The sequence below is a fragment of the Triticum dicoccoides genome, chromosome 1B, assembly GCF_002162155.2.
Source record: "Triticum dicoccoides isolate Atlit2015 ecotype Zavitan chromosome 1B, WEW_v2.0, whole genome shotgun sequence".
NCBI classification, from domain to species: Eukaryota; Viridiplantae; Streptophyta; class Magnoliopsida; order Poales; family Poaceae; genus Triticum; species Triticum dicoccoides.
The window spans coordinates 114,436,820-114,464,780 of NC_041381.1; the positions used below are offsets into that span (position 1 = coordinate 114,436,820).

Genomic DNA, 27,961 nt, shown 5'->3' on the forward strand with positions numbered 1-27,961 from the left:
AAACCATCAAGCTTGTTGTGAGAAGCTCTGGTTTGTGAGAAGCTGATACCCAAACCTGCCCCAAATGGGACAAAAAATTTACGACGGCATGTTGATGCCGCTCCATGATAGCGTGCCATGTTACATGAATTATAGACGAATTTTGGATTTACTAGAATTTAAAAATCAGGTATCTCAATGTTTGTGGCCGAGTGACGGTGGCAGTGTGTTTGACATTCATTCCCATTTCTTTCATGGGACCTAAGCATGCAACCAAGGAGACATATTTGAATTTTCAACCAATTTATATCCATTAGAGCATGTGCATGTAGTTCAAAATTGAGTTATGCACATAAATGCATTGAAAGGTCAATAAATGCATAAAAATGTCCGAACAAACCCCAAAATATTTCAAAATTTAACACAACACTCCTGTTGTTCTATATGTTGACACTAGAGCCAAAATTAAAATCAAGAAGATGCAACGGGTATCATTTCGTCTAGAAAGGTGAAACGTTCCCTATTGTAACCATGAGGCTTGTTGCGAGAAGCTACGGTTTGTGTGAAGCTTATACCCCAACCTGCACCAAATGGGATAATATTTTTACCACTACATGTTGTTGTTGTTCCATGATAGCATGTCAAGTTTCATGAATTTCAGACGAGTTTTCGATTTACTAGAATTTTAAAACCATGTATCTCAATGTTAGCGGCCGAGCGACAATGGCAAAGGTGTTTGACATTCATTCCCATTTGTTGCATGGGACCTAAGGTTGCAACCAAGGACACATATTTGATTTTTCAACCCGTTTATATGCATTGGAGCATGTGCATGTAGGTCAAATTTGAATTATGCACATACATGCATAGAAAACTCAATTAACGTATAAAAATATCCACGCGAACCCTGAAATATCCCAAAAAATTGCAAACAATCATGTTGTTCTATGTTGACACAAGAAAAAAATTTGAAAGTAAGAAGATGCAACAAATATCGTTTCATCCCCCAAGGTGGCATGTTCCCTACCGAAACCATCATGCTTGTTGTCTGGTTTGTGAGAAGATTATAGCATAACCTAGCCCAAATGGGACAATTTTTTTTACCACATCATCTTTATGTCGTTCCATGATAGCATGCCAAGTTTCATGAATTTCAGACGAGTTTTGTATTTACTGGAATTACAAAAGCAAGCACCCCAACGTTTGCCGGAGAGCCACGATGCCTTGGTGTTTGAAATTCATCCCCATTTCTTGAACGGGACGTAAGCATAAACCCATGGACACATATATCATTTTACAACCCATTTTGGTGCACCGGAGCATGTGCGTCTGGTATAATTTTGAATTGTGCACCTGAAATGCCTAGAAAAGCAATTTACCGTATAAAAATGTCCAAATGAACCTTGAATAATTCCAAAATTTTTGACGACACACCTATAGTTGCATGTTCACTATAGATAGAAGTTCAAGCAATTCAAACACCATCCTTTGCAGCCGTGACCCCATTATGTAATTCAAATAAAGATGAAAAATCAAGTAGATCCCACACAGTTTATGATCACTAACCGTGTGAGATGCAGTACAAAATATCCTGGAGCACCATCGGTGTATAGTACGCCTATGTCTTACGCGAGAAGGTTCATCAGCTACAGTCCACAGCAGGCATGTCAAGCACACTAGCTCGCTCCCAAATATCATTTCACAGTTCAATCGTCGCCGGTGAAAGGTCCCGAGGGCAATGTCTGATGACACTTTGCGCGCCAATTTTTTCGCTTAAGCGATTCCAAATTTACGGCTTTGGCGGAAATATCTACCCCCCACCCCCCCACCCCGCCACCCCCTTACCAAAAGCCACATTTCCCTATTTCCGTCTTCCTTTCCTATTTGAAGCCTTCACTCCTTACTTGAAGTGCCACCCCCCTCGTCGGCGACCCTCCTTCACATTGCTCGGCCTCGCCTATCCAGGCAGGTAATCCACATCCGACCACCATTCTCCTCCTCCTTCCATATCCCACATGCCCGAACTGCCGTCGCGAGCGCGACACCTTCCACCAAAATCACAGACCCTTCCACCAAATAAGCGCCGCCCCTAAGCCATGGTGCACGTAGTATAGCTAGGATCTCAAGGAGCATTTGGCAGCGGAGAAGCAAATCGTGGCCGCGCGAACGGATGAGGTTGCGATGGCTGCTATTCATGCCGACCCTCAGATCTTGGAGGAGCACCTTGCCATTTGCTAGCTATGCTGGTTAAGCATGCTCGGTTTACCCATTGCATGTGCCGCTCCTGCCTTTTGTTAACAAATTGCTCTAGTGTATATGTTCTATATGTCGTGCAATGTCGTGCTCACTTATTAACTGTTTGGTTAATTAGTTGTCGTGTTCAGTTAACTGTTTGTTTCAATTCTGCAAATGTGATGTTCAATTCTTCAGGGTGCAATTTTGTATTGTCTTCCATGTGAGAAATAAATCGACTTTTCCTTTACAAAAAACATGAGAAACAAATCCAACATATTTTACTGATACCATGCGAACCCTTACTTAACCTGATAACATATGTGTTGCAGGGAAACAATGTAATGGGAAGCACTGTGATTTACAATCGAGGTTAGCACGTGCATGGTCCGTTGTCTAATTGCACATTATTGTGCAACTACAGGAACCATTCTAATACTTGACAATTTTGTCTTGCACATGTAGGTCCTACTGTCAGAGGTTTTGACCCACTTTTCGACCCTTTTTGCATATGGGGAAATGAGTTGTCCATGAATATCAACCAAGTCAAGAAACTCAGAAAGATTGTTAGGATAAAGAAATTGGCGACAAAAAACAACAAGATCTTTGTCTGCCCAACAAAGAATACATCGGTGCACTGCAGGATGGTACTAACAATCATACCTTGTATTTTTTATTCCTTTGCCCCATTTCCAATATAGAGAAGATATTTATGCACATTCTTGTTTTCAAGCCTTTCAAAAACAGTTCTTTGATAATTACCTCTCAAACCACCTGTATGGACAGGAAGCGAGGAAGGTATTCATACAACACCCATGGTTCAATAGTGAAGTCTTCCTGAAGAGGACGAATGATGGATGGTCAATCATCCACATGCACTGGCCTGGAGTTGCAAAGACCTTGTACATCAATGAAGGCTCAATATTCACCTTCCGCTTCAGCAGTTTTCCCGATGAGATGCATATGTCTATGTACCATTTGTGATGCTAATTTCGAAAGGTCTTGTGAAACTTGGTGCTGGTGCAGTTGTGTAATGGGGTAGCTGAGTACTGAAGCTATCATGTTGTACTCCGATGTATTTCAATTATGAATCCTGCTTCCTTAATATGGGAATGAAATATATTATGTGTTTAAATATGAATGTCAATTAGATTAATAAATGGATTATTAATAATAGGGCCATTAGCCTGCTAATGGTGAAGTAGCCTGCTAATTGGTTTTTGCTATTGCAAATAGTTATTGAGAAAATACCGTGGATGATGACCTAAGGCAACGCACACAGTTTCTAGGAATAAACTATGTTGGATCTATGAACAATCACACAAAACATTCTCTTAAAAACTGTTTTCGTTAGGCCACCTTGCACAAATGTTTACCGCATCAAAACTGTGTGTGATGGATAGCCTTTGCCACACATTTTCTTCTATGCACCGTGTGTGATGCATTCAATAACGCAAACGATAAATTTTTTAATATTGTGTGCGATGGGAACGCCATCACAAACGATTTAGCGGGTAAAACTGTGTGTGATGTACCTACGAACGGAAACGTTTTCCTTGCAGCGACTGTGTGGGATGTATATACGAACGGAAACATTTCGCGGGGACTGACTATGTGGGATGTACTTACGACCGGAAATGATTTCGCCAGTATAATTGTATTTTTTTAGCACTACTATACGTATAACCGTATTTGGTCGCTCGCCGGTTGCACATGACCTCATTTTGCCGAGCGTGTGTGCCAGGATGGCATATCCCCGTCGGTTTCTGGGTCGTGTGGGAAGGACCCCCTAATCGCCCACACTCACTAGGCGACGCTTCCAAATGCCTTCGCGGAAAGGGGTTTTAAACCGTTTGTACAGCATCGACGCGTACCAGTGCACCTAGCGGTGCTTCCTGGACGTAATTCTTCTGTGCAGCAATGAGGATAATCCTCAAGTTGCGGAATGCATTAAAATTCAAGTCTGTGTAGTTGCTACCATCATCTTTCAACTTAGCTTTCTCTAGGAATGCATTAAAATTCAAGGGAATGGTAGCACGGGCCATTGATCTACAACAACATAGATATGCAAAAAACTATCAAGACTAACTTCATGATAAATTAAAGTTCAATTAATAATATTACTAAATAACTCCCACTTAGATGGACATCCCTCTCGTCATCTAAATGATCATGTGATCCATATCAACTAAACCATGTCCAATCATCACGTGAGATGGAGTAGATTTCAATGGTGAACATCTCTATGTTGATCATATCTACTATATGATTCACGTTCGACCGTTCGACCTCAGTGTTCCGAGGCCATATCTGCATATGCTAGGCTCGTCAAGTTAAAACCAAGTATTTTGCATGTGCAAAATTTTTGCACCCATTATTTGTGAATGTAGAGCTTATCACACCCGATCATCACGTGGTGTCTCGGCACGACGAACTATAGCAATGGTGCATACTCAGGGAGAACACTTATACCTTGAAATTTAGTGAGGGATCATCTTATAATGCTACCACCGTACTAAGCAAAATAAGAGGCATAAAAGATAAACATCACATGCAATCAAAATATGTGACATGATATGGCAATCATCATCTTGTGCCTTTGATCTCCATCTCGAAAGCACTGTCATGATCTCCACTGTCACCAGCTTGACACATTGATCTCCATCATAGCATCGTTGTCGTCTCGCCAACTATTGCTACTACGACTATCACTACCGCTTAGTGATAAAGTAAAGCAATTACATGGCGATTGCATTTCATACAATAAAGCGACAACCATATGGCTCATGCCAATTGCCGATAACTCTGTTCAAACCATGATCATCTCATACAACAATTTATATGACATCATGTCTTGACCATATCACATCACAACAAGCCCTGCAAAAACAAGTTAGATGTCCTCTACTTTGTTGTTGCAAGTTTTACGTGGCTGCTACGGACTTCTAGCAAGAACCGTTCTTACCAACGCATCAAAACCACAATGATTTTTCGTCAAGTCTGCTGTTTTAACCGTAGTCAAACTCGATTCAACTAAAGTTGGAGAAACAGACACCCGCCAGCCACCTATATGAAAAGCACGTTGGTAGAACCAGTCTCATGAACGCGGTCATGTAATGTCGGTCCAGGACGCTTCATCCAACAATATTGTCGAATCAAAGTAAGACGTTGGTCGTAAGCAGTATGGTTATTATCGCCCACGACTCTTTGTGTTCTACTTGTGCAAATCACCTACGCATAGACCTAGCTCTGATACCACTATTGGGGAACATAGCATGCAATTTCAAAAAGTTCCCTACGATCACGCAAGATCTATCTAGGAGATACATAGCAATGAGAGGGGGAGAGTGTGTCCACGTACCCTTGTAGACCGAAAGCAGAAGCGTTAGTTGACGCGGTTGATGTAGTTGAACGTCTTCACGATCCAACCGATCCAAGTACCGAACATACGGCACCTCCGTGTTCAACACACGTATAGCTCGATGATGTCCCTTGAACTCTTGATCCAGTAGATGGTCGAGGGAAATTTTCGTCAGCACGATGGCGTGGTGACGGTTTTGATGATGTGATCCGTGCAAGGCTTTGCCTAAGCACTACGATGCTATGACAGGAAGATTAAACTGTGGAGGGGGCACCGCACACAAAAAAGAACTATTGGTGCTTCTTTGGGGTGCCCCCTGCCCCCGTATATAAAGGAGGGGAGGAGGAGGAGGCCGACCTAAGGGGGATCGCCATGTGGGGAGTCCTACTAGGACTCCTAGTCCTAGTAGGATTCTCCCCTCCTTTTCCGGAGAGGGGAGAGGGGGAAAGGTGGAGAGGGAGAAGGAAAGAGGCCCCCCCAACCCTTGTCCAAATCGGACCGGGCTTGGGGTGTGTGCTCCACCTCCTTGCCGCTTCCTCCGCTTCTCCACTAAGGCCCATTCTACGGAAAATGTCCGAACCTCTCTAAAACCATTCCGGTGTCCGAACATAACCTTCCAATATATCAATATTTACCTCTTGACACATTCAAAACTCCTCGTCATGTCTGGGACTTCGAGCAAACTTCGGTCATCGAAAACGCAAAACTCATAATAGAGATCGTCATCAAATGTTAAGCGTGTGGACCCTACGGGTTCGGGAACTATGTAGACATGATCGAGACACGTCTCCGATCAATAAATAACAACGGAACCAAGATTCTCATATTGGCTCCTACATATTCTACCAAGATCTTTATCGGTCAAACCGTGCAACAACACATGTTGTTCCATTTGTCATCGGTATGTTACTTGCCCTTGATTCGACTGTCGGTATCTTCATACCTAGTTCAATATCATTACCGGCAAGTCTCTTTACTCGTTCCATAAAGAATCATCCCGTAACTAACTTAGTAGTCACATTGCTTGCAAGGCTTATAGTGATGAGCATTACCGAGAGGGCCCAGAGATACCTCTCTGATCCATGGAGTGACAAATCCTAATCTTGATCTATGCCAACTCAACAAACACCTTCAGAGACACCTGTAGAGCATCTTTCTAATCACCCAGTTACGTTGTGACGTTTGATAGCACACAAGGTGTTCCTCCAGTATTCGGGAGTTGCATAATCTCATAGTCTGGGAACATGTATAAGTCATGAAGAAAGCAATAGCAATAAAACTTATTGATCATTATGCTAATCTAACAGATGGGTCTTGTCCATCACATCTTTCTCTAATGATGTGATCCCGCTCATCAAATGAAAACTGATGTCTATGGCCAGGAAACATAACCATTTCTTGATTAACTAGCTAGTCAAGTAGAGGAATACTAGGACACATTGTTTTGTCTATGTATTCACACATGTACTAAGTTTCTGGTTAATACAATTCTAGCATGAATAATAAACATTTATCATGATATAAGGAAATATAAATAACAACTTTATTATTGCCTATAGGGCATATTTCCTTTAGTCTCCCACTTGCACTAGAGTCAATAATCTTACATAGTAATGATTCTAACACCCAGGGAGTCTTGGTGTTGATCATGTTTTTCTCGTGGAAGAGGCATAGTTAACGGGTCTGCAACATTCAGATTCGTATGTAACTTGCAAATCTCTATGTCTCCCTCGTTGACTTGATCGTGGATGGAATTGAAGCGTCTCTTGATGTGTTTGGTTCTCTTGTGAAATCTGGATTCCTTTGCCAAGGCAATTGCTCGAGTACTTTCACAAAATATTTTTGTTGGACCCAATGCACTAGGTATTACACCTAGATCAGATATGAACTAATTCATCCAAACTCCTTCATTTGCTACTTCCGAAGCAGCTATGTACTCCGCTTCACACGTAGATCCTGCCACGACGCTCTGCTTGGAACTGCACCAATTGACAGCTCCACCATTCAATATAAATATGTATCCTGTTTGTGACTTAGAGTCATCCGGATCAGTGTCAAAGCTTGCATCAACGTAACCATTTATGACTAGCTCTTTGTCACCTCCATAAATGAGAAACATATCCTTAGTCCTTTTCAGGTATTTCAGGATGTTCTTGACCGCTATCCAGTGATCCACTCCTGGATTACTTTGGTACCTCCCTGCTAAACTTACAGCAAGGCACACATCAGGTCTGGTATACAGCATTGCATACATGATAGAACCTATGGCTGAGGCATAGGGAATGACTTCCATTTTCTCTCTATCTTATGCATTGGTCGGGCATTGAGTTTGACTCAACTTCACACCTTGTAACACAGGCAAGAACCCTTTCTTTGACTGATCCATTTTGAACTTCTTAAAAACTTTATCAAGGTATGTGCTTTGTGAAAGTCTAATTAAGCATCGTGATGTATCTCTATAGATCTTGATGCCCAATATATAAGCAGCTTCACCGAGGTCTTTCAATGAAAACTTCTTATTTAAGTATCCTTTTATGCTATCCAGAAATTCTGTAATATTTCCAATCAATAATATGTCATCCACATATAATATTAGCAATGGTACAAATTTCTCACTCACTTTCATGTAAATACAGGCTTCTCCAAAAGTCTGTATAAAACCATATGCTTTGATCACATTATCAAAGCGTATATTACAACTCCGAGAGGCTTGCACCAGTCCATAAATGGATCGATGGAGCTTGCAAAATTTCATAGCACCTTTTGGATCGACAAAACCTTCGAGTTGCATCATATACAACTCTTCTTTAAGAAATCCATTAAGGAATGCAGTTTTGACATCCATTTGCCAAATTTCATAATCATAAAATACGGCAATTGCTAACATGATTCTGACAGACTTAAGCTTCGCTATGGGTGAGAAGGTCTCATCATAGTGAACTCCTTGAAATTGTCGAAAACCTTTCGCAACAAGTCGATCTTTGTAGGCAGTAGCATTACAATCAGCGTTAGTCTTCTTCTTGAAGATCCGTTTATTTTCTATGGCTTACCGATCATCGGTAAAGTCCACCAAAGTCCACACGTTGTTGTCATACATGGATCCCATCTCAGATTTCATGGCCTCAAGCCATTTCGCGGAATCTGGGCTCATCATCGCTTCTTCATAGTTCATAGGTTCATCATGGTCGAGTAACATGACTTCCAGAATAGGATTACCATACCACTCTGGTGCGGACGTACTCTGGTTGACCTATGAGGTTTGGTATTAACTTGATCTGAAGTTTCATGATCATCATCATTTGCTTCCTACATATTCTACAAAAATCTTTATCGATCAAACTGCACAACAACATACGTTGTTCCCTTTGTCATTGGCATGTTTCTTGCCCGAGATTTGATCGTCGGTATCTTCATACCTAATTCAATCTCGTTACTAGTAAGTCTCTTTACTCATTCCATAATGCATCATTCCGTAACTAACTCATTAGTCACATTGCTTGCAAGGCCTTATAGTTATGAGCATTACCAAGAGGGCCCAGAGATACCTCTCCGATCCATGGAGTGACAAATCCTAATCTCGACCTATGCCAACTCAACAAACACCGTCGGATACACCTGTAGAGCATCTTTATAATCACCCAGTTACGTTGTGACATTTGATAGCACACAAGTGTTCCTCCATTATTCGGGAGTTGCATAATCTCATAGTCAGGGGAACCTGTATAAGTCATGAAGAAAGCAATAGCAATAAAACATATCGATCATTATGCTAAGCTAACGGATGGGTCTTGTCCATCACATCATTCTCTAATGATGTGATCATGTTCATCAAATGACAACACATGTCTATGGTCAGGAAAAATAACCATCTTTGATTAACGAGCTAGTCAAGTAGAGGCGTACTAGGGGCACATTGTTTTGTCTATGTATTCACACATGTAGTAAGTTTCCGGTTAATACAATTCTAGCATGAATAATAACATTTATCATTATATAAGGAGATATAAATAACAACATTATTATGTCCTCTAGGGCATATTTCCTTCATGAATGTACTATTTGTTTCATGTTGCGGCATCATGTTTTCGGTGCTTGCGAAAAAGCTATTGTACACATGGATGCTAGTACACTATGATTTCGGTGTGTATCCTTGCTACAACAAGTTTTCACAGAGCACATACAAAAAAAATGTACAAGTAAGTTTCACAGTTTCAAACGATATGTACCAGTAAAATACACATGTCATGGGTTGTTATGGGTAGGACTCACTATTTCAGAAACCCAGTAAGCGAAGGAAATAAACTGCAAAAAAACCTAATCATTTTCATTTCCATCTCTGCATCCATCTCTAGTTCACTTTGAAATCATGCAAGTTCACATTGACACCACATCATGGATGATGCTCCAGTATTTCAAAAGAAAAAAGAGGAAAAAGGGACATGCCCCAGCATGATACATGCTCCAGCTTGGGTTCCACAAAATACAAGTAGAAGGTTAACACCAACTTGCTGTTTCCAGGAACACAAAAGGATGTAGCGCATACATGGATCCACAAAAAACAGCCTAAAAACTATCTAGGAAAGACTTTGCTCCGATTGACATCTTCTATGAGCTACTCAACAGGTTCTGGAACTCTTTGGCTGATTCGAGTGTGTTTTGAGGGTGCTTGAGTAGCTCCGCTGCGACAAATGATTGGAATATGAGCAACGACCTCGTGTCCTGGGCATACAACAAGGGAGCTTTATAAGCTATTTAGGATAAAATTACAAATAAATGATTAGAAAAATAGCATTAATAGAAAGAGTGTTACAGAGAAATAACTTTACTTCTACTGTAGTGAAAACTAGTCTTCCAAAAACAACAAGTTATTTAGCTAGTAGTGTTGCATAGAAAAATGGGCATACCATGCTGAATGGCCTCATCCCACTATCAGTTAGATTCTCCATTTATATAATAACAAAGAACCCACAATCAAACCTGCCAAAAACTAAAAAATATAGTCACAAATACATATTTGCTCACTAGAAAACAAAAAACATAGGAAGTTCTGGATGGCCACATGAAAAAAACAAAAATAGAAAGAGAATAATACATGGTTGACTGCTGCGTGTACCCATCCGGGCTGAAACGATCAAACTTGTCAAAGTCAAGGTTCCATGTGTTTCGTTCTCTGGCCAAAGTCTTGAAGTTGGTTATCTACAAAATTAGACATTGCAAAAGGAGGGATTACACAGTTGTATCTTCTTTGATTGGTACCGCAACATCAATTTTGATACAAAGAAAAAATGAAAAAAGAGAAAGGAAATAGGTGTAGCATCCTTACTAGATTGCGACATGGCTTCTCAAGGATGCTGACATAATCAGGGTCATCACTCCTCGAGTCAAAAATGTTGAATTGTTTGTGCATCAAGTTTGCAACCACAACGTCCCAATGTCCATTATTGACAATGGTGAAGAACATTTGCAAAATTAAGAAATGAAAGTTAACTTAAGAAAAACAGAGCATGTTGCCCTAGGATAGATTTGAAGCAAGAACGAAAGTTTTAACTTGATCACATTTCATGATGTTGTTTCTTTCACATGCCCTCTCAACGCAAACTTCCTAGGTTTGCTTTTTCTATACGTGTGCTCGATGTTGAAGCTTTCAACATAAAGCGACAGGGCCTCATTGTTCAAATGTCCTAGCTTTTTTAGCCCGTTGCTGAAATGCTTCAAAGAAACATCAAACCCACCTATCCTAAAGAATGGAGGTCTGCGTGTTACAAAAAATAGTGGCTTAGTTAGTAGCAAACAAGATGGATGGAACGAACAACTTCTCAGCAGAAAAAGTGCTAAAAACACTTACAAGGGCTCTCCTTGGGGAGGCTCCTTTATGTCGTAATTTGTGCAACATTACTGCTTGTATATGGCATCGTCGGAAGCATTAAATTTGACCTTCATCCTCTTCAGCTTGGGTGCATTTTCTGGCGATTTTGCAGCTCTCTTGAGTGTGGGCTTCTTCACATCACGTTTTTCCCCACTGCTCACTTCAATCATTACATCCTCTCTTGTCTCAACTACTCTTGCTTCTGCCCCACAAATTAAAAAGAAAAGGAAAACAGAAACAAGACGAGAAAAAATGGTTTGGAGCATGTAAGTGCTAAGTTTCTTTAAATAAACAAAACATGAGATGAGTGGTATAACCTGCAGGGCCTGTGGAAATTGCAGGACGTGTTGCGATGGGAGTCACATCAAAAACTGGCCCAGCTAAGGTAGCCGGAGATTCACCAAACAAAGGGCTCCTCGTACAGATCAACGAGGAGGAGTCTAAATCTGAAATAGATGTTTTTGCAGGGGATGTACAAACTTGAGTGATGATGATCACTCTGCAATAGTAGATCACCCGTGAGTGATGATGATCTACTATTTCAGGTATTTCCTCAAGTTCGTACATCCCCTGCAAAAACATTTGTTTCAGATTTGGACTCCTTCTTGTTGATCCGGGCAAGGATCCCTTTGTTTGATGAATCTCCGGCTACCTCAGTTGGGCCAGTTTCTATGTGACTCCCATCGCAACACGTCCTCCAATTTCCACAAGCCCTGCAGGTTATACCACTCATTTCTTTTCCATTTGTGGGGAAGAAGCAGGAGTAGTTGAGACAAGAGAGGAGGTAATGTTTGAAGTGAGCAGCGGGGGCAAACATGATGTGAAGAAGCCCACACTCAAGAGAGCTGCAAAATCGCCAGAAAATGCACCCAAGCTGAAGAGGATGAAGAAGGCGAATTTTAATGCTTCTGATGATGCCATATACAAGCAGTATTATTGCACAAATTACCACATAAAGGACCCTCCCCAAGGCGAGCCCCTTGTAAGTGTGTTTTTAGCACTTTTTCTGCCGAGAAATTGTTCTTTCCATCCATCTTGTTTGCCACTAACTGAGCCACTATTTTTTGCAACATGCAGACCTCCATTCATTAGGATAGGTGGGTTTGATGTTTCTTTCAAGCATTTCAGCAACGAGCTAAAAAGCGCGTACATTTGCACAATGAGGCCATGTCGCTTTATGTTGAGAGCTTCAACATCGAGCACACATGTAGCAAAAGCAAACCTAGGAAGTGTGCGTTCTCACCGCATACAACTATGAGTCAACTACCCATTTTCTTCACAACAGAGTTTCTGTCCGCAACATCCATTTCTTTCTAAGCAATAATTTGTTCTTGCATCATTCTAAGCTTGCCGTGGACCCAAGTTCATTTCAGACACGTTCTTGCAGCAAAGATCTTGTGTGGGTTCGTGAAAGAAACAAGATCATGAAAATTGATCAAGTAAAAACTTTTGTTCTTGCATCAAAGCTATCCTAGCGCAACTGCTCTGTTTTTCTGAAGTTAACTTTTGTTTCTTAATTTTGCAGATGTTCTTCACAATTGTCAAGGACGAACATTGGGCAGTTGTGGTTGCAAACTTGATGCACAAACAATTCAACGTTTTTGACTCGAGGAGTGATGACCCTCATTATGTCAGCATCCTTGAGCAGCCATGTCGCAATCTAGTATGGATGCTACACCTCTTTCCTTTCTCTTTTTTCATTTTTTCTGTATATCAAAATTGATGTTGCGGTACCTATAAAAGAAGATACAACTGTGTAATCCATCTTTTTGCAATATCTAATTTTGTAGATGACCAACTTCAAGACTTTGGCCGGAGAACGAAACCCTTGGAACCTTGACTTTGACAAGTTTGATCGTTTGAGCCCGGATGGGTACCCGTAGCTATCAAACGTATTGTTCTCTTTCCATTTTCCTTTTTTTCATGTGTCCATCCACAACTTTCTATGTTTTTTGTTTTCCAGTGAGCAAATATGTTTTTGTGACTATATTTTTTATTTTTGGCAGGTTTGATTGTTGGTTCTTTGCTATTATACACATGGAGAATGTAACTGTCAAGGGGATGAGGCCATTCAGCATGGTATGCCCATTTTTCTATGCAACACTACTAGCTAAATAACTTACTATTTTTGGAACTCTAGTTTTCACTACAATAACAGTAAACTTATTTCTCTGCAACACTCCTTTTATTACTGCTAGTTTTCTAATCATTTTTTTTAATTTTCTCCTAAATAACTTACGAAGCTCCCTTGTTGTATGCCCAGGACACGAGGTCGTTGCTCAGATTCCGATCAGCTGTCGAAGTGAAGCTATTCAAGCACCCTCAAAACACACTCGACCCAGCCAAAGAGTTCCAAAAACTATTGAGTAGCTCATGGAAGATGTCAATCAGAGCAAAGTCTTTCCTAGATAGTTTTTAGGCTGTTTTTTGTGGGTCCATGTATGCACTACATCCTTTTGTGTAACTGGAAACAACAAGTTGTTGTTAACCATCTACTTGTCTTTTGTGGAACTCAAGCTGGAGCATGTATCATGCTGGGGCATGTCCCTTTTTCCTCCTTTCTCTTTTGAAATACTGCAGAAACATCCATGCTACGGTGTCAATGTGAACTTCAATGCTGTCAATGTGAACTTGAGATGGATGTAGAGACGGTAATAAAAATGACTAGGTTTTTTTACAATTTGTTTTGTTTGCTTACTGGGTTTCTGAAATAGTGAGTCCTACCCATAACAACCCATGCCATGTGTATTTTACTGGTACATATTATTTGAAACAGTGACACTTACTGGTAATTTTTTTGTATGTGTTATGGGAAAACTTGTTGTAGCAAGGATGCACATTGAAATCATCGTGTACCAGCATCCATCTGTACAATAGCTTTTTTTGCAAGCACCAGAAAAATGATGTCGCAACATGAAACAAATAGTACATTCATGTTTGTGCAAAGGGAGGACACAGATCTACAACATGAATCATGAACAAAGCGGTACTGGAAATATGGCAAAGACCTCAAAACTACAGCACAAAATGTGAGATATCTTTTATGTCTCAAATCCACGACACACATAACATATGTTTGTAACACAAATGTGAGCTATCTTGTATGTATCAAATTAAAATAGAACCTGAATACATCATCAAGGTTGCAAAAAACATAATTTTTTAATGCTTTTGCTCAAGCACATGAAGTGAGGCTGAAAAGAAAAATGCAAAACATCCTTCAACAGGACCATGAACTTTCCCATGTTTTTTCTCTAGTGGTTGAGTTGCGTTGCTTGGGCATTTCTTGGATCATTTGTCATCATGGCTCTCCAGTATGCACAAGTTGGCACAACATGTCCCACCTTGGAGCAGAATTGACAAGTCGGTGGTGCTGTCTCCGCCTGTCTCACAGCTTTAGGGGTCCACACGTCTACACGTTGTGATCTTCTTCTATGCAACCTTGCAGCGAATAATCCTTTTGTCTGATTTTGGCTTCTCTTCTGCCATTGGCTTCTTCTCTTCTTGTTTTGACTTCTTCTTCTGCTTCTCATCTCGCTGCTCCGTGAGAGTCTTCTTCCTCTTCTCTCTTTCAGTTGGCCGACCCTTCTCAAGGACAGGAGGTGGGCTTTGTAGCATCTCTGGGATTTGAGGCTGTTGTAGATCATCATTCAACACTCCCGCTGCAGCAGGAGGTTGCCTTAGGGGTTCACTATGCTCCGTTGCTTGTTGTTCTGGAAGTCGTCCTCTTTTCGCCGCTGCTATGGCAGGCTCAAGAACGTTTATTGCTTCATCTAATATCTTGTATGCATCACCATTGCAACATGCATCAAACGCCAGCCATGTCAACCTTTGGCACAAGGAGTTGTATTTGAGAATGTTTGTCGAGGGGTACCCAAACTTCAGCAATCATCCAGTTCTGGCCATACTTGTTGTTGCTGCTTCAGACCATCTTTCCAACAAGTATTGTTGTGGAATAATTTGCACATTGAGGTGCACCATCACCCTTATAATGTGGGCGCAAACCAAGCCATTCATCTCGAAGTAGTGGCAACTACATTGAAACACCTCTTCATCCATCATAACATGCACAAGAAAGAGCTTTGGGTTCTCATATAAGCTTGATGTTAGATTAAACAGGAGGCCTTGCCCATGGTACTCGATGTTTTGGTTGATAATGTAGCTGGTAGATGCAGTCACTTGTTTTTGGAACTTGCTAAAGACGTTGCGTGTGTAGAAACCAGCAGCTTGGCGCTCAATGTTGTATCAGCAACATCACAAAAGGAAGCAAAGTTCACAAAATTTATCATGACAAAACTTTTTTTTGGATTTTTTGCTTTGATATTGTGAAGCTGGCCTACCGAGAGTATAGTGGAGGAGTAGTCGTTTCACCAGTGAAGCTAGCATTGTCCTCATGGTCAAGCAAAGTTCATACTGTTGCACAAACCTCCATACAGAATCAGCTGGACAAATCATTATCTTGAAATATGAGTTGAGCCCGTCGGACCTGCCTTTCATGCTTGTGAACGGGAATAATTTGTTCTTGAAGTACGTTGGAGCCCACATATGTCTCGTTCGCCACATGTTTTTCAAGTGTTTGTTTTGAGCAACTTCGAAACAATGCAACATGTGCTGCCATGTTTCCTCAAATTCTTCAACCGTTTCTAAGTTGTTGATACAAGTGTGAAACACATCTGCAAATGCCTCATCTCTGCTCAACAGCCTCCCCAACTTAGAACGTGTGTTGCTAAACACATGAAACTTGCAACACCTATGGCAAGTATTTGGGAGCACCTGCTCTATAGATGTTGCCATTGCTTGGTCCTGGTCATTCATTATATATGTTCTTTGGATGCTCATTGTCCATTGCAACCATCCACTACTCAAAGACCCGCTTAAATGTTTCAATAGTCTCAACCGGTAACAAGGCACATCCGAGTGAAATGGTTTGGAGGTGGTTGTTGATACCAACTATAGGACCAAAGGGCATGTTGTATCTGTTGGTGCAAAAAGTTGTGTCAAAGAACGCGCAATCTTTATATTTCGGGTACATCGCCCTTGTCCACCCATCAACCCAAAACAGTGCAGTCACAGAGTTCGTGGCAGCATCTTTTTCTTCACAAAGAAAAACTCTGGATTCTCAGTCTTCCTCCTCTAAAAGTACTTCACTACCATATCCATGTCTTGTTGTTTCATCACTTTCTGGAGCTTTGCACTTTCATTCGCAACATCCCTCTTCACATGCGGCAGTATCCTGGGGTCACCTTCGTGTATCCTCCCAAGGAAACTCATGCAATCTGAATTTGATAGGTTAATATCATGCAATGTCAACAAGAGTTCGTAATCCTCAGCGGGTATTTTGCGGTGCGAGCGGTAGTATCCTACACGCTCTGGTTGTTGCATAAGTGGATGTGTATGCTCCGCAACAAAGCAAGTGACTGTCAATCTCCCCTCCCTAAGCCCAACAATCATGTGTGCCTTGCAATCATGACGGAGAATCCTGTTCTTCCGATGTGTTCTTGTCACATCCATTTCCGCACCAGGCCGCCTGCTGGAGTTGCTTGTTGCTGTTGCAATGCTCTCTAAGGTGCTACTTGTTTCCGGTTTATCGGGCTTTCTAGCATGCACACACCGAAAGACCCTCTTGATCATTATTGCATCCTCTTGCTTCTGGCCTCTCTTTTGGCTGTACTTTGTATAAGATATATGTGTGCCAAACCGCAACTTGAAGGCATAGTCATTGTAGAATTTCTGGGCATCCTCAATTGTGACAAACACCATGCCAACATAGGGCGATAGTGGTTGTGATGAAACATCACCATCATCTGAATCAACTTGCATCGCATCATCAGCATGCAACAACACCTCTGAATCTTCATTATTATCGACAGAGAAGTTCCCTTGGACATAGCTCTCTTCCCCTTCATCACCAGCTCCCTGAAATAAGGCACATGTTTTGTAATGTTAATAGAGAGGTGTTGTGTGACAATATTTTTTCCTCTACATGGTATAATAGTTCTATTGTTGTTTCAGAAATTCGGGTACACAGATACATCTACCAACCATTTTTCAGCTTCATTTGCACACAAATTTTCACCCAATGGACTTTTCTGACATAAGCACACACATTCAAAATTATATCATAGGTTGATAAATAACAAGTAATAGAGGGTATCATGTTTTGCAGAGATAGAACAAGCAGACAGGTGTGTGGTGATTTCCCTCTGTTCCACTCACACACATGAAACAAAATTGAGTTTCTAGCTGCCACACACATGGAACAAATAGGAAAATTCTAGCTATTTTTTGGGACATAGGTTTCCATGAGTTTCAGAGACACACAAGTGTTCATGTTTTTTTCAGAGTCAGGAAACTCACCCCGCTGCCTTGATTTGATCTGGTAGAAGTAGTTTCAGGAAACACAACCGGAGGGTTTGTGAACCAGGATGATACTACAACTCGCGGAGGAAGCCCCGCGGCGGCAGTCGGAGCTGAGAATGATGGTCACCACTGTTCTTGAAGCGGCGGCCCCCAGCGAGCTCGATCTGCATCGGATCCCAGCATCTGCCACGCGATGTGGTGCGCCATGTTGTTGCAGGATTTTTGCCCTGAAGGACTAGGTGCCCCCGCGCGCAGGTGGCGGCAATTTTTGCGGTTCTGGCTACTGCCGCCGCACTGGGCGGAGCTGTGCCTGTACGGCAGATAGGGGATTCTGTTTCTGAAACAGAACGACTATTGCAGGAAGTAATGGGCGGAGCTGTGCCTGGACGGCGGCGTACAGGGGATTCTGTTTCTGAAATAGAACGACTGTTGCAGGAAGTAATGACCTGGCAGTTACGGGTGATGGTTGCATCCGACGGCTATCAAGTGTCTAATCGGACGGCTCTCCGGGTGGCGGATGTTTCTAACACATCCGCCGGCAGACGCGTAGCGGCGCTTTATAACTAAAATATAATCTTATTTTGTCTATTTATTTTACGTAAAGATTTGTTTCCTGTGATCATCTTATATTGCATTAAAATAATACTAGCACAAATGCCCGTGCGTTGCAACGGGAGAAACAAACTCGCGCACAGACCTAACGAGTCATCTTCGTTGCCATTTCTCCCATGTCATCATGATGGTGGTCACTTGCCCACCTATTACAACAAATGTCATCAATCCCAAGGCAGTGAGCTTGGTCATCACACTCTACCATGCCGATTTCACAAACCTCTCCCTACACTGGCTTGTAGTTCCTTGCGTGTCACATACATCTTCACGTGCTTCAACACAAATGTCTTAACAAATCAGCCAATGCATTTCCTTCTTAGCGCACACAATAATAATTATTAATGCAAATTAAGTTAAGTCAGGAGGACATCAATCACTTGAGTCAACACAAACCGCATACACTTTACTGTCGACACCGTCCTCCTTCTTCATCTCTAGCATGAACTTGGGTATGTTTCCAGCAGCGAACTATGGCGTGCTCTTTCGCCATGGCCGTCTAATCATAGTTTAAAAAACGAACGAGCGACTCACCGGTTGTACCGCCAGCTCATCGGTTCATTCATGACAAAAAAATAATATTTAAGTTATTCAAAATTAACCTTAGATCAATGAGTACGCATAATATTCGATGTAATCCATTAGGAAATCACAAAATGTTTATGGCCTAGTTGGTTATTGGTCCTTTAGAGTCCATGGGCTCAAGGACAACGGTTTGATCACAATTTGACGCACCATTTTACAAATATTTTCTTGATTTTTTTATGAAGTCTTAAAAAAACATGCAAAACGTTGGTTCCCATTGGATAGAAATCAATAATTGTTTACTTGACATTCACACTGCCCGAAATAATTCGTACTTCATATTTCTTCTTTTTAATTTCTTCTTTTTTTCCTAATAACAGGGGTCGGCTTGCAGCAATCCTTGACGAAACCCTTTTTCTTATTAATTGTGCAACTGTTAACCGTTAATTATGGGTGCATTAGCAGCCCACAAATCCCGCATCCTTTAAAGGACACACAAATCCAGCCCCATCATGATCCCTCACTTTAATCAAGGGGACTCCTCACCGGCAATTAATGTCCCGGAATATTTCTATTTTTTGCATGGCAGCCACACAATCTCAAGGCCAATTCCTTTAAGTGTCTTCCAAGCAATTACGGAACGTATATCACGGTGATTCAATATAAACCCTCGAAGTGGGATTAATCATAAATACAAGTCAGCTGAGTTGGTTACCGCGGGTTCTTTTGATATGAGAGGTGTCAGAGTTAGATTCTCCACTGTGTAAACTATATTTTACTTGATATTATGAAGCCCACTCATTTTTTACTTTATTTTCAGGAGCCCACTCGCAGCCCATAAATTGATAGACGCCCGTATTTGTTTTTTGCCTGGATGGGCTTCGATCGCATACACTGGCCCAGCCAAGCGATCGTTCAACTAAGAAACAAAAACGTGAGCGGGCTTGCACAGCGTCAGAAAATAGTACCATCTCGGATAACAAAAATCTTCGAGGCGGGACGAAACCAAAAAGAAAAAAAAATCACCTAAACGGGACGAAACAAAGTAAAACCAAACCAAAAATACCTACTTCCTTTAATAGTAGGTATACAATATATAGGTATAGATATAGATTTGGCTCCGTGGCAATGCACGGGCCCACGCCTAGTGTCCTAAAAAATGAATAAAGAGGCAAAGATAATATACTAGCTACCCCGCAATAAAAAGAGACAACATACTAGCTTAATTTTTCATCCCGTTGATCATGCTTAATTAATTTGCCACGCAAAAAGGAAGATAGTGCCAAATCACCGCCCACCTGATTTGATTAGCTATAGAATATATTCCATCCGGTGCAACTTTTTGTCAATGCGATCACTTGCCCTCGCACTATCGACCTGGTATTCATGCGGACATGCATTGCAAGGCATATTTAGTAAAAAATGATATAATTGCACTTTCTTTCTTTGCTACTTTCCTAAGTCTCTTTTTTTTGAGATGTTTCCTAATACATCTTTTTTAGTATACTTATATAATATAAAATCGAGGGAGGCTCTTTCGTCTTCACCCAATCAGCACACCCAAATTCAACGGACGATGAGTCCAAAGCGCTCCTCTGCCCGCCGCTCATGGCACCAGCTCTTCTCCTCCTCTGATAATGGTGACCCCTTCCCAACACCCACCTCAACAACTCATCCGCGAATCCCTCCCGAAGAGGAAATACCATTGACGTCGCCGTCGATGATTCCTCAATCGCAGTTGCCCTCCAACTCCACCAATCTACCACACCCGCCGCTCAGTAGCGAGTCCCTGGCGCACGAGACGGCCGCAGAGGAGATAGGGGAGGCCAAACACTCGCAGCAGCCGCTCGCCGGAGCACACGACATCACGAACGACTCCTCCACCAACGTAGAAGAAGGGTCCGGCTCCTCCACCGACGAAGAGGAAGGGTCTGGCTCCTATACAAACGATGCCATCCAGAGGGAAGATGAAGAGTCGTTCGAGGCCGACGTGTCCGGTTTTTCACTGGGATCCGCTCCGACGGATATCGTCGCTGTCGAGGAGAAGAAAAGGACTTGCCGAGCCGTGAGGAAGGGAGGAAAACCAGGCGCATATGTTCGTGTTTGGTCGGCACAAGACGAGGTTCGCATCCTGGAGGGCCTTGCCATTCACGTCAAAACCCATGGCTCTCCTCCAGGTCGCTCGCAGCTGCCCGATGTCCTCCACGGACACATTATGGACAGGAAGGAGTTCACAATATCAGAGATTTATGAGAAGGTCCGTCGCATGAGGGATAAGTACCGTTCTATGCGGGCCACTGTTGCTTCCGGAGCACCACTGCGTGGCGGCGCCGACGACCTCCGGAAGTACGAGATCTCCAATAAAATTTGGGGTGATTTGCCACCATTGCCCAATGGTGGAAACAAGAAGGGCAATCATGCGCCAGGACCACGTGTCCGCAGGGACTTTGAGGAGCTCCAGGATATATACCCTCACCTCGCTCTGGTAGTGGAGAAGATCGCCGCCGATGGACAGGGCCCTCTGAAGAGGGCGTTTGAGTTGATTGATGATGCTAAAGCCCGCAAACTGAATGCCAAAGTGAAGAAGCAGCGGGTTTTGGAGATTAAGGCAGAGTTGGACCGTGCTAGCGTACGGAATGAGGTGCTTAGCATGTTTATCGAGTTGGTCTGGATCCATCAAATGTCATTCTGAGAATTAAGGTGAAACTCATCTCTTTTGTCCTATTTTTTTGTGCTGTCATCTGCTCAGGTTTTCTATAGATGTTATTATTAGTGGTTATGGATTATTCGGTATATATGTTGAAATGAGACTAAACATGATGTCATTCTTGCTTTGGTAACATTAACCTTGTTTTTTCTTTGCAGGGTGGTAACATTAACTACCTTTACTCATCAAGAAGTCATGAAAGGTTTTGGAAAGAAATTAGCCCCTAGCTAGTCACAATATGTATAGACTATGCCGCAAAACTTCAGTTCAAGCCTGGACAGGAAGCTTGATAAACCAAAAGGACAAATTTTTGGATTTGTTGTTTTTTGTTTCATAAACAATGTTTAAATTTTTAGTTGAAACTTTTTAGAAATCCACTTGCATCATTGTGTCTATCTTTACTATTAAAGGGGAGTATGTCATCATCGTCGTAATAGTTACCATATCCCATCCCTTTGTACGATCAACCCGAAAGAAAGAAAAACATCGTCGAAATAGTTGCTGTAGTTCAGCGTAGAAAAACTAAAGTCAGTCGTAAACAAATCCATAATAAACAAAATCAACTGAAGAAGTGGCATTCTTTTATATGAATTGCTCACTCTGGATAGTACCATAATCTGGACTTGGTGGGATCGTAAGATTTCCTTCCTCTATGTCTTTCGTGTGATTTTCATCGGGGAGCTTAAAGTCCAACCCCATCTGCTAGGTCCCCATTTTCATTTCTCTTGGTATGTTATCGTAGCTCAAAAGAATCCAGTTAGCTAGCTAATGGAGAAGAACGGCGATTGATAGGACGGGCTCGTCTGCTCGCGGAACACGTGCCAATAAGACAACACCGCATCCGCGCATGTAAACAATGCAATCGTATGAAGAAAAGAATCATACAACCCATTGAACCGGGTCATACGGAGACGGCGCCGTGTAAAGTGCGGGTAACGTGACGACGCCCTTGTGTGTGTTTTGTTGGTACATGACGCGGCCTGACCGGTACAAGACAGCTGAGCACATACATAAACGGTCACGAGTAACGCCGTTTTTGTACCGATATGCACATGTGACGACGTGGATCCCCCGCTCCATTCCTTTAGGGCATGTCGAATGGCCGACCGTCAAACCGTCCGCATATGTTTGGATCACGCTGTCGAACTACGTAAGTCATCCAACGCAGGCTTGTATCTTTCTGTCGAGCAGTATGGACGTGTTTTCTCGCGTAAATCGGAGGCAAACATGGAGGCTTTGCGGGCTTCCGGACCGCTATCACGCACGCTTCTGACTGCCCTGGCCCACTCGAACCCCCTCCCTCACCCCGCACGCTTCCTGTCGGAATACGGTCAGCGCCGCTCCAGATCATCAATGCCACATTCATGCCCGGCCAGAGCAGACACGTCTGGCGCTAGAATTGAAGCGGCGCGTCCGGCCGAGAAAGCGCCACCCGTGCCGCATCTCAGTGCAGGCGATTGCTCCGCATTCAAATGACACGTCGGATGTCCGTCCGTCATTCTGCCGCCCGAATTAATGGAGAGGCTGACAGTTGGGTCCACGGCGGCCGCAAGGAAGTGCCTCCTTATTATGCGCAAAATAATTATACCTCCACCTGACAGCAGGGACCCACCGGTCTGGCCACCGTATTTGCAAAAAAACATTTCCCCACTGACTGCTAGGACCCACCAGCTACATCTTCGCACGCAAGGAAGTGCGTTCGGGCAAAAAAAAAAAACGATTCGCCCCCCTGACTGCTGGGACCCACCAGCTACATATTTGCACTCAAGGAAGTGCCTGATAGTCGGGACCCACCTGGTCGAAGCGTATGTAGCGTGGTCATTCTGGTCACGAACGTGTACGTACGTACTGGTCGATGTAGAGGCGCGCACATGTCGTAGTAGAGGCGCGGCGTGCACGTAGCATGTACACGTACGTATAGCGGATAATGTGCAAAGTAGAAAATGCGGCCACGTACATACATACGGGCAGGGTCTCGAACGCCTACTTGCGCATACGTATGGCCAGGGCTCGTGTACATGGCTGGGTCGGAACGGAGAAACTGCGTCGTTGTCGTGTTCATGGGGAGGCAATGGAATGCGTCGTGTTCATCGAGACGCAACGAAATGCGTCGTGTTTATCGAGAGGCAACAGAACGCATGGGAGCCAACAGGCTTGGATGGAACAGCCGATGGAAACGAGGCCTGGCGTACCACAGAACGGAGCAAACGGCCTTGTGTTCGACCGGCCACATTTGAAACTGGATCCTGTTCATCGGGAAGGGTCTGGCGTACCGCAAAACGGAGGAAATGGACTTGTGTTGGTCCTCCTACGGTCGAAAAGGGGTCCTATCGATCGGGAGGGGTGTGGCGTACCACAAAACGGAGGAAACGGACTTGAGTTGGAGCGCTACGGTCGAAATGGGGGTCCTGTTCATCGGGAGGGGTGTGGCGTACCGCAAAACGAGACTCCATAGGATACTGTTCATCTCCACCATCGACCTCCTCCAGCCTTCACGGGCTACTGTTCATCCACCGTCGACCTCCTCCAGCCTCCACCTGCTCCTGTTCATCCACAGGCTCATGTTCATCCAGCCTCCACCGCGCGCTACTCCACCGATTACTATTCAACCACCGCTCTCCATAGGCTCCTATTCAACCACCCCTCCATGGGCTATTGTTCATCCACCCTCCACCATCTACTGTTCATCCAGCCCTCCACGGGGTCGTCCTGTTCATCCAGCCCTCCACGGGGACCTGTTCATCCAACCCCAATTGGCTCGATCGATCAAGGTCCTGTTCATCCAGAGGCAACACCACGGGGTTCTATTCATCCACCCCCACCGCTCAGTGTTCATCCAAACCCCCAGCAAAGATCACTATTCATCCAGAGGCAGCATCGATCGACTTCAGTTAGCAGCAGTAGCGAAGGAATCGCTCGATCGGGTTTAGTTAACAGCCATCGACCGATCGCTCCGGTTCAGTAACGCGTAGCCTGCAGTGCAATCGCTCAGGTTAAGTTAGAGCCCAACGCCTCGCTCGGGTTCAATTAGAGCCCAATGCCTCGCACATGCGCGCTTATGGTACGAGAGAAGCGCGCATCGCTCGGCCCCGACCACCCACCGTAACCGGGAACACCCCGAAATTTTCCTCGCCCTCGCTTCTACCACGGTTTTTTCCGTCATGGACGGCCCAAAGAATGTCATGCAGCTGCGTCTCCGGCCCGCCCAGGACGAAAAGCCCATTTTCTGTCATAATTTTTTGTCATAGAAGTAGGAGCCCACCACATCTATGATGATACCGGGTTTTGTCACAATTATCATCATCGAAGTGTCATAAGTGTGACATAAAAAAATTTTGTTCGGCCCAAAATGTCACGGATATGTCTTTTTTTTGTAGTGTTAGAAGGTGGGCACGGGTAGCTAATCCGCTCTTCCTCTTTTTGTTCTTTGCTCTCCTCATCATCTTTTTCATCCAATGAGCTCACAGTTCCATCAATTTCTTCTTCCATAGACTCCTGCAAAATATTAGTCTCTGCTTGGACAGCGGAGACTTTCTCAATAAATGCATCAATATCAGAATTGAATTCACAATTCTCATAGCAATATTTAAGTATAGTAAAATTTTCAGGTCTGTAAACAACATCATCAAGATTTTCACACTCTTTAAATGAAGATTCAATCTCATAAGCACCCATAAAAGCAACGAATTCTTCTATTTGATCCACATCATAGTAATCATATATACCATTAGCATAAGAAGCTAAGTTTTCATTATCATTGAATTTGCATGAAAAGGGAAGGTGTGGAGCCTTCATCCTAGAGCAACAAGTATAATCATATCTCAAGCATAGTTGCCGCGCATACCAATGCAAATATGAATTTGACCCCATAATAGTTTCCCTTTTTGTGTCAAGCGATAATCCCTAAAGTATTCACGTTGATCCAACGTGTCTCCCATAAGATAATTGAATGGGGTTTTCTCAGGATTATCAAAGTAGTACATGATATTTTTCACATAACCAACATCGAGGATTTTAGGAGGTTCCCCATCTCCATGAGTAGCAAGTACACCTAATTTTTTTGGTATTTCGTGTTCCATATCCATAACTAAAGATAGAAAACAACTATGAACATCAAATAAAAATTACTTAGTGATAAATCAAACAAGCACACACGAGAATATTAACCCCACACTATGACTCCCCGGCAACGGCGCCAGAAAAAGGTCTTGATAACCCACAAGTATAGGGGATCAATTGTAGCCTCTTTCGATAAGTAAGAGTGTTGAACCCAACGAGTAGCTAAAGATAGAACAAATATTCCCTCAAATTCTATCGACCACCGATACAACTCTACGCATGCTTAGCGTTCGCTTTACCTAGAACAAGTATGAAACTAGAAGTACTTTGTAGGTGTTGTTGGATAAAATTGCAAGATAATAAAGAGCATGTAAATAGAAAGTAGGGGTTGTTTAAATAAAGAAGCAATAAAGTTAGTATAGCGAGTGTGGAGAAGTGGTGGTAGGAGTTCTGAAATTGTCCCTAAGAAATTGACTACTTTACTAGACCGATAGCAAGTTTTATGTGAGAGAGGCATAAGCTAATATACTTTCTCTTCTTGGATCATATGCACTTATGATTGGAACTCTAGCAAGCATCCGCAACTACTAAAGATCATTAAGGGAAAACCCAACTATAGCATTAAAGCATCAAGTCCCCTTTATCCCATACGCCACAACCCCCTTACTCGGGTTTATGCTTTTGTCACTCAAGCAACCCACTATAAGCGAATCATGAACGTATTGCAACACCCTACAGCGGGAATCCCTAACACTCGCGCGACACGAAGGGCACAATAGGACAGAAACATAACCACAAGCAAATTAAACCAATCATAGCAATTCACCATTTACAGATAGGACAGCGAAAATCTACTCAGACATCATAGGATGGCAACACATCATTGGATAATAATATGAAGGATCAAGCACCATGTTCAAGTATAGGATACAGCGGGTTGCGGGCGAGTGGATCGCTAAATATAGATGGGGGAAGGTGATGGAGATGTTGGTGAAGATGATAGCGGTGTTGGTGTAGATCGCGGTGATGATGATGGCCCACGGCGGCGTTCCAGCTCCACCGGAAGCAAGGGGGAGAGAGCCCCCCTCCTTCTTCTTCTTCCTTGACCTTCTCCCTAGATGGGAGAAGGGTTTCCCCTCTGGTCCATGGTCTCCATGGCGTGGGAGGGGCGACAGCCCCTCCGAGATTGGATCTGTCTCTCGGTCTCTCTCTGTTTCTGCGCTATGAGATTCTGCCCTTTCACCGTTTCTTATATATCCGGAGATCCGTAACTCCGATTGGATTGAAACCTTCGCCACAATTTTTTTCCCGGAAATTAGCTTTCTTGCGGCAATAGAAGAGCATCAACCGCCTTACGGGGTGCCCACGACGGTCAGGGGCGCGCCCACCACCCTGGGCACACCCCCTGCCTCATGGCCCCCTCGGGCATCGTCTTGCATTGATTATTCTTCCCAAAAATCATAAATATTCCAATAATATTCTCCGTCCATTTTTATCCCATCTGGATTCCGTTTGATATGGGGTTTCTGCAAATCATAAAACATGCAACAAACAGGAACTGGCACTGGGCACTGGATCAATATGTTAGTCCTAAAAATAGTATAAATAATTGCCAAAAGTATATGAAAGTCGAATAATATTGTCATGGAAAAATCAAAAATTATAGATGCGACGGAGACGTATCAATACCCACCACGAGCATCAATATTCATTGGACCGCATACATCGGTATGTATTATTTCCAACAAGTCTGTAGGTCGTTCCATTATTCCGGAGAACGGAGTTTTAGTCATCTTGCCCATAAGGCACAGTTCGCAAGCACCAAGTGATTCCAAAAGTCCATCAGTATGGAGTTTCTTCAGGTGCTTTACACCGATATGACCTAAATAGCAGTGCCACAAATAAGTTGCACTATCATTATTAAACTTCAATCTTTTGGCTTCAACAGTATGAATATGTGTATCACTACTATCGAGATTTAACAAAAATAGACCACTCATGAGGGGTGCATGACCATAAAAGAAATTACTCATATGAATAGAACAACCATTATTCTCTAATTTAAATGAATTACCATCTCGCATTAAACAAGATCCAGATATAATGTTCATGCTCAACGCTGGCACCAAATAACAATTATTCATCTCTAAAACTAATCCCGATGGTAGATGTAGAGGTAGCGTGCTGGCCGCGATCCCATCGACTTTGGAACCATTTCCCATGCGCATCATAACCTCGTCCTTAGCCAATCTTTGCTTAATCC

General features: G+C 42.9%; 1 protein-coding gene across 1 annotated transcript; it reads left to right on the plus strand.

The window, feature by feature from the left end:
- Positions 1 to 20,508: 20,508 nt before the first annotated feature.
- On the plus strand, positions 20,509 to 27,690 carry LOC119350216 (probable transcription factor At1g61730; the record flags this gene model as incomplete). Its single annotated transcript, XM_037618156.1, has 2 exons — positions 20,509 to 21,593; positions 27,675 to 27,690. Coding segments are annotated over exons 1-2 (1,101 nt in total), but the record flags the coding sequence as incomplete, so codon positions are not given.
- Between the last annotated feature and the right edge of the window lie 271 nt (positions 27,691 to 27,961).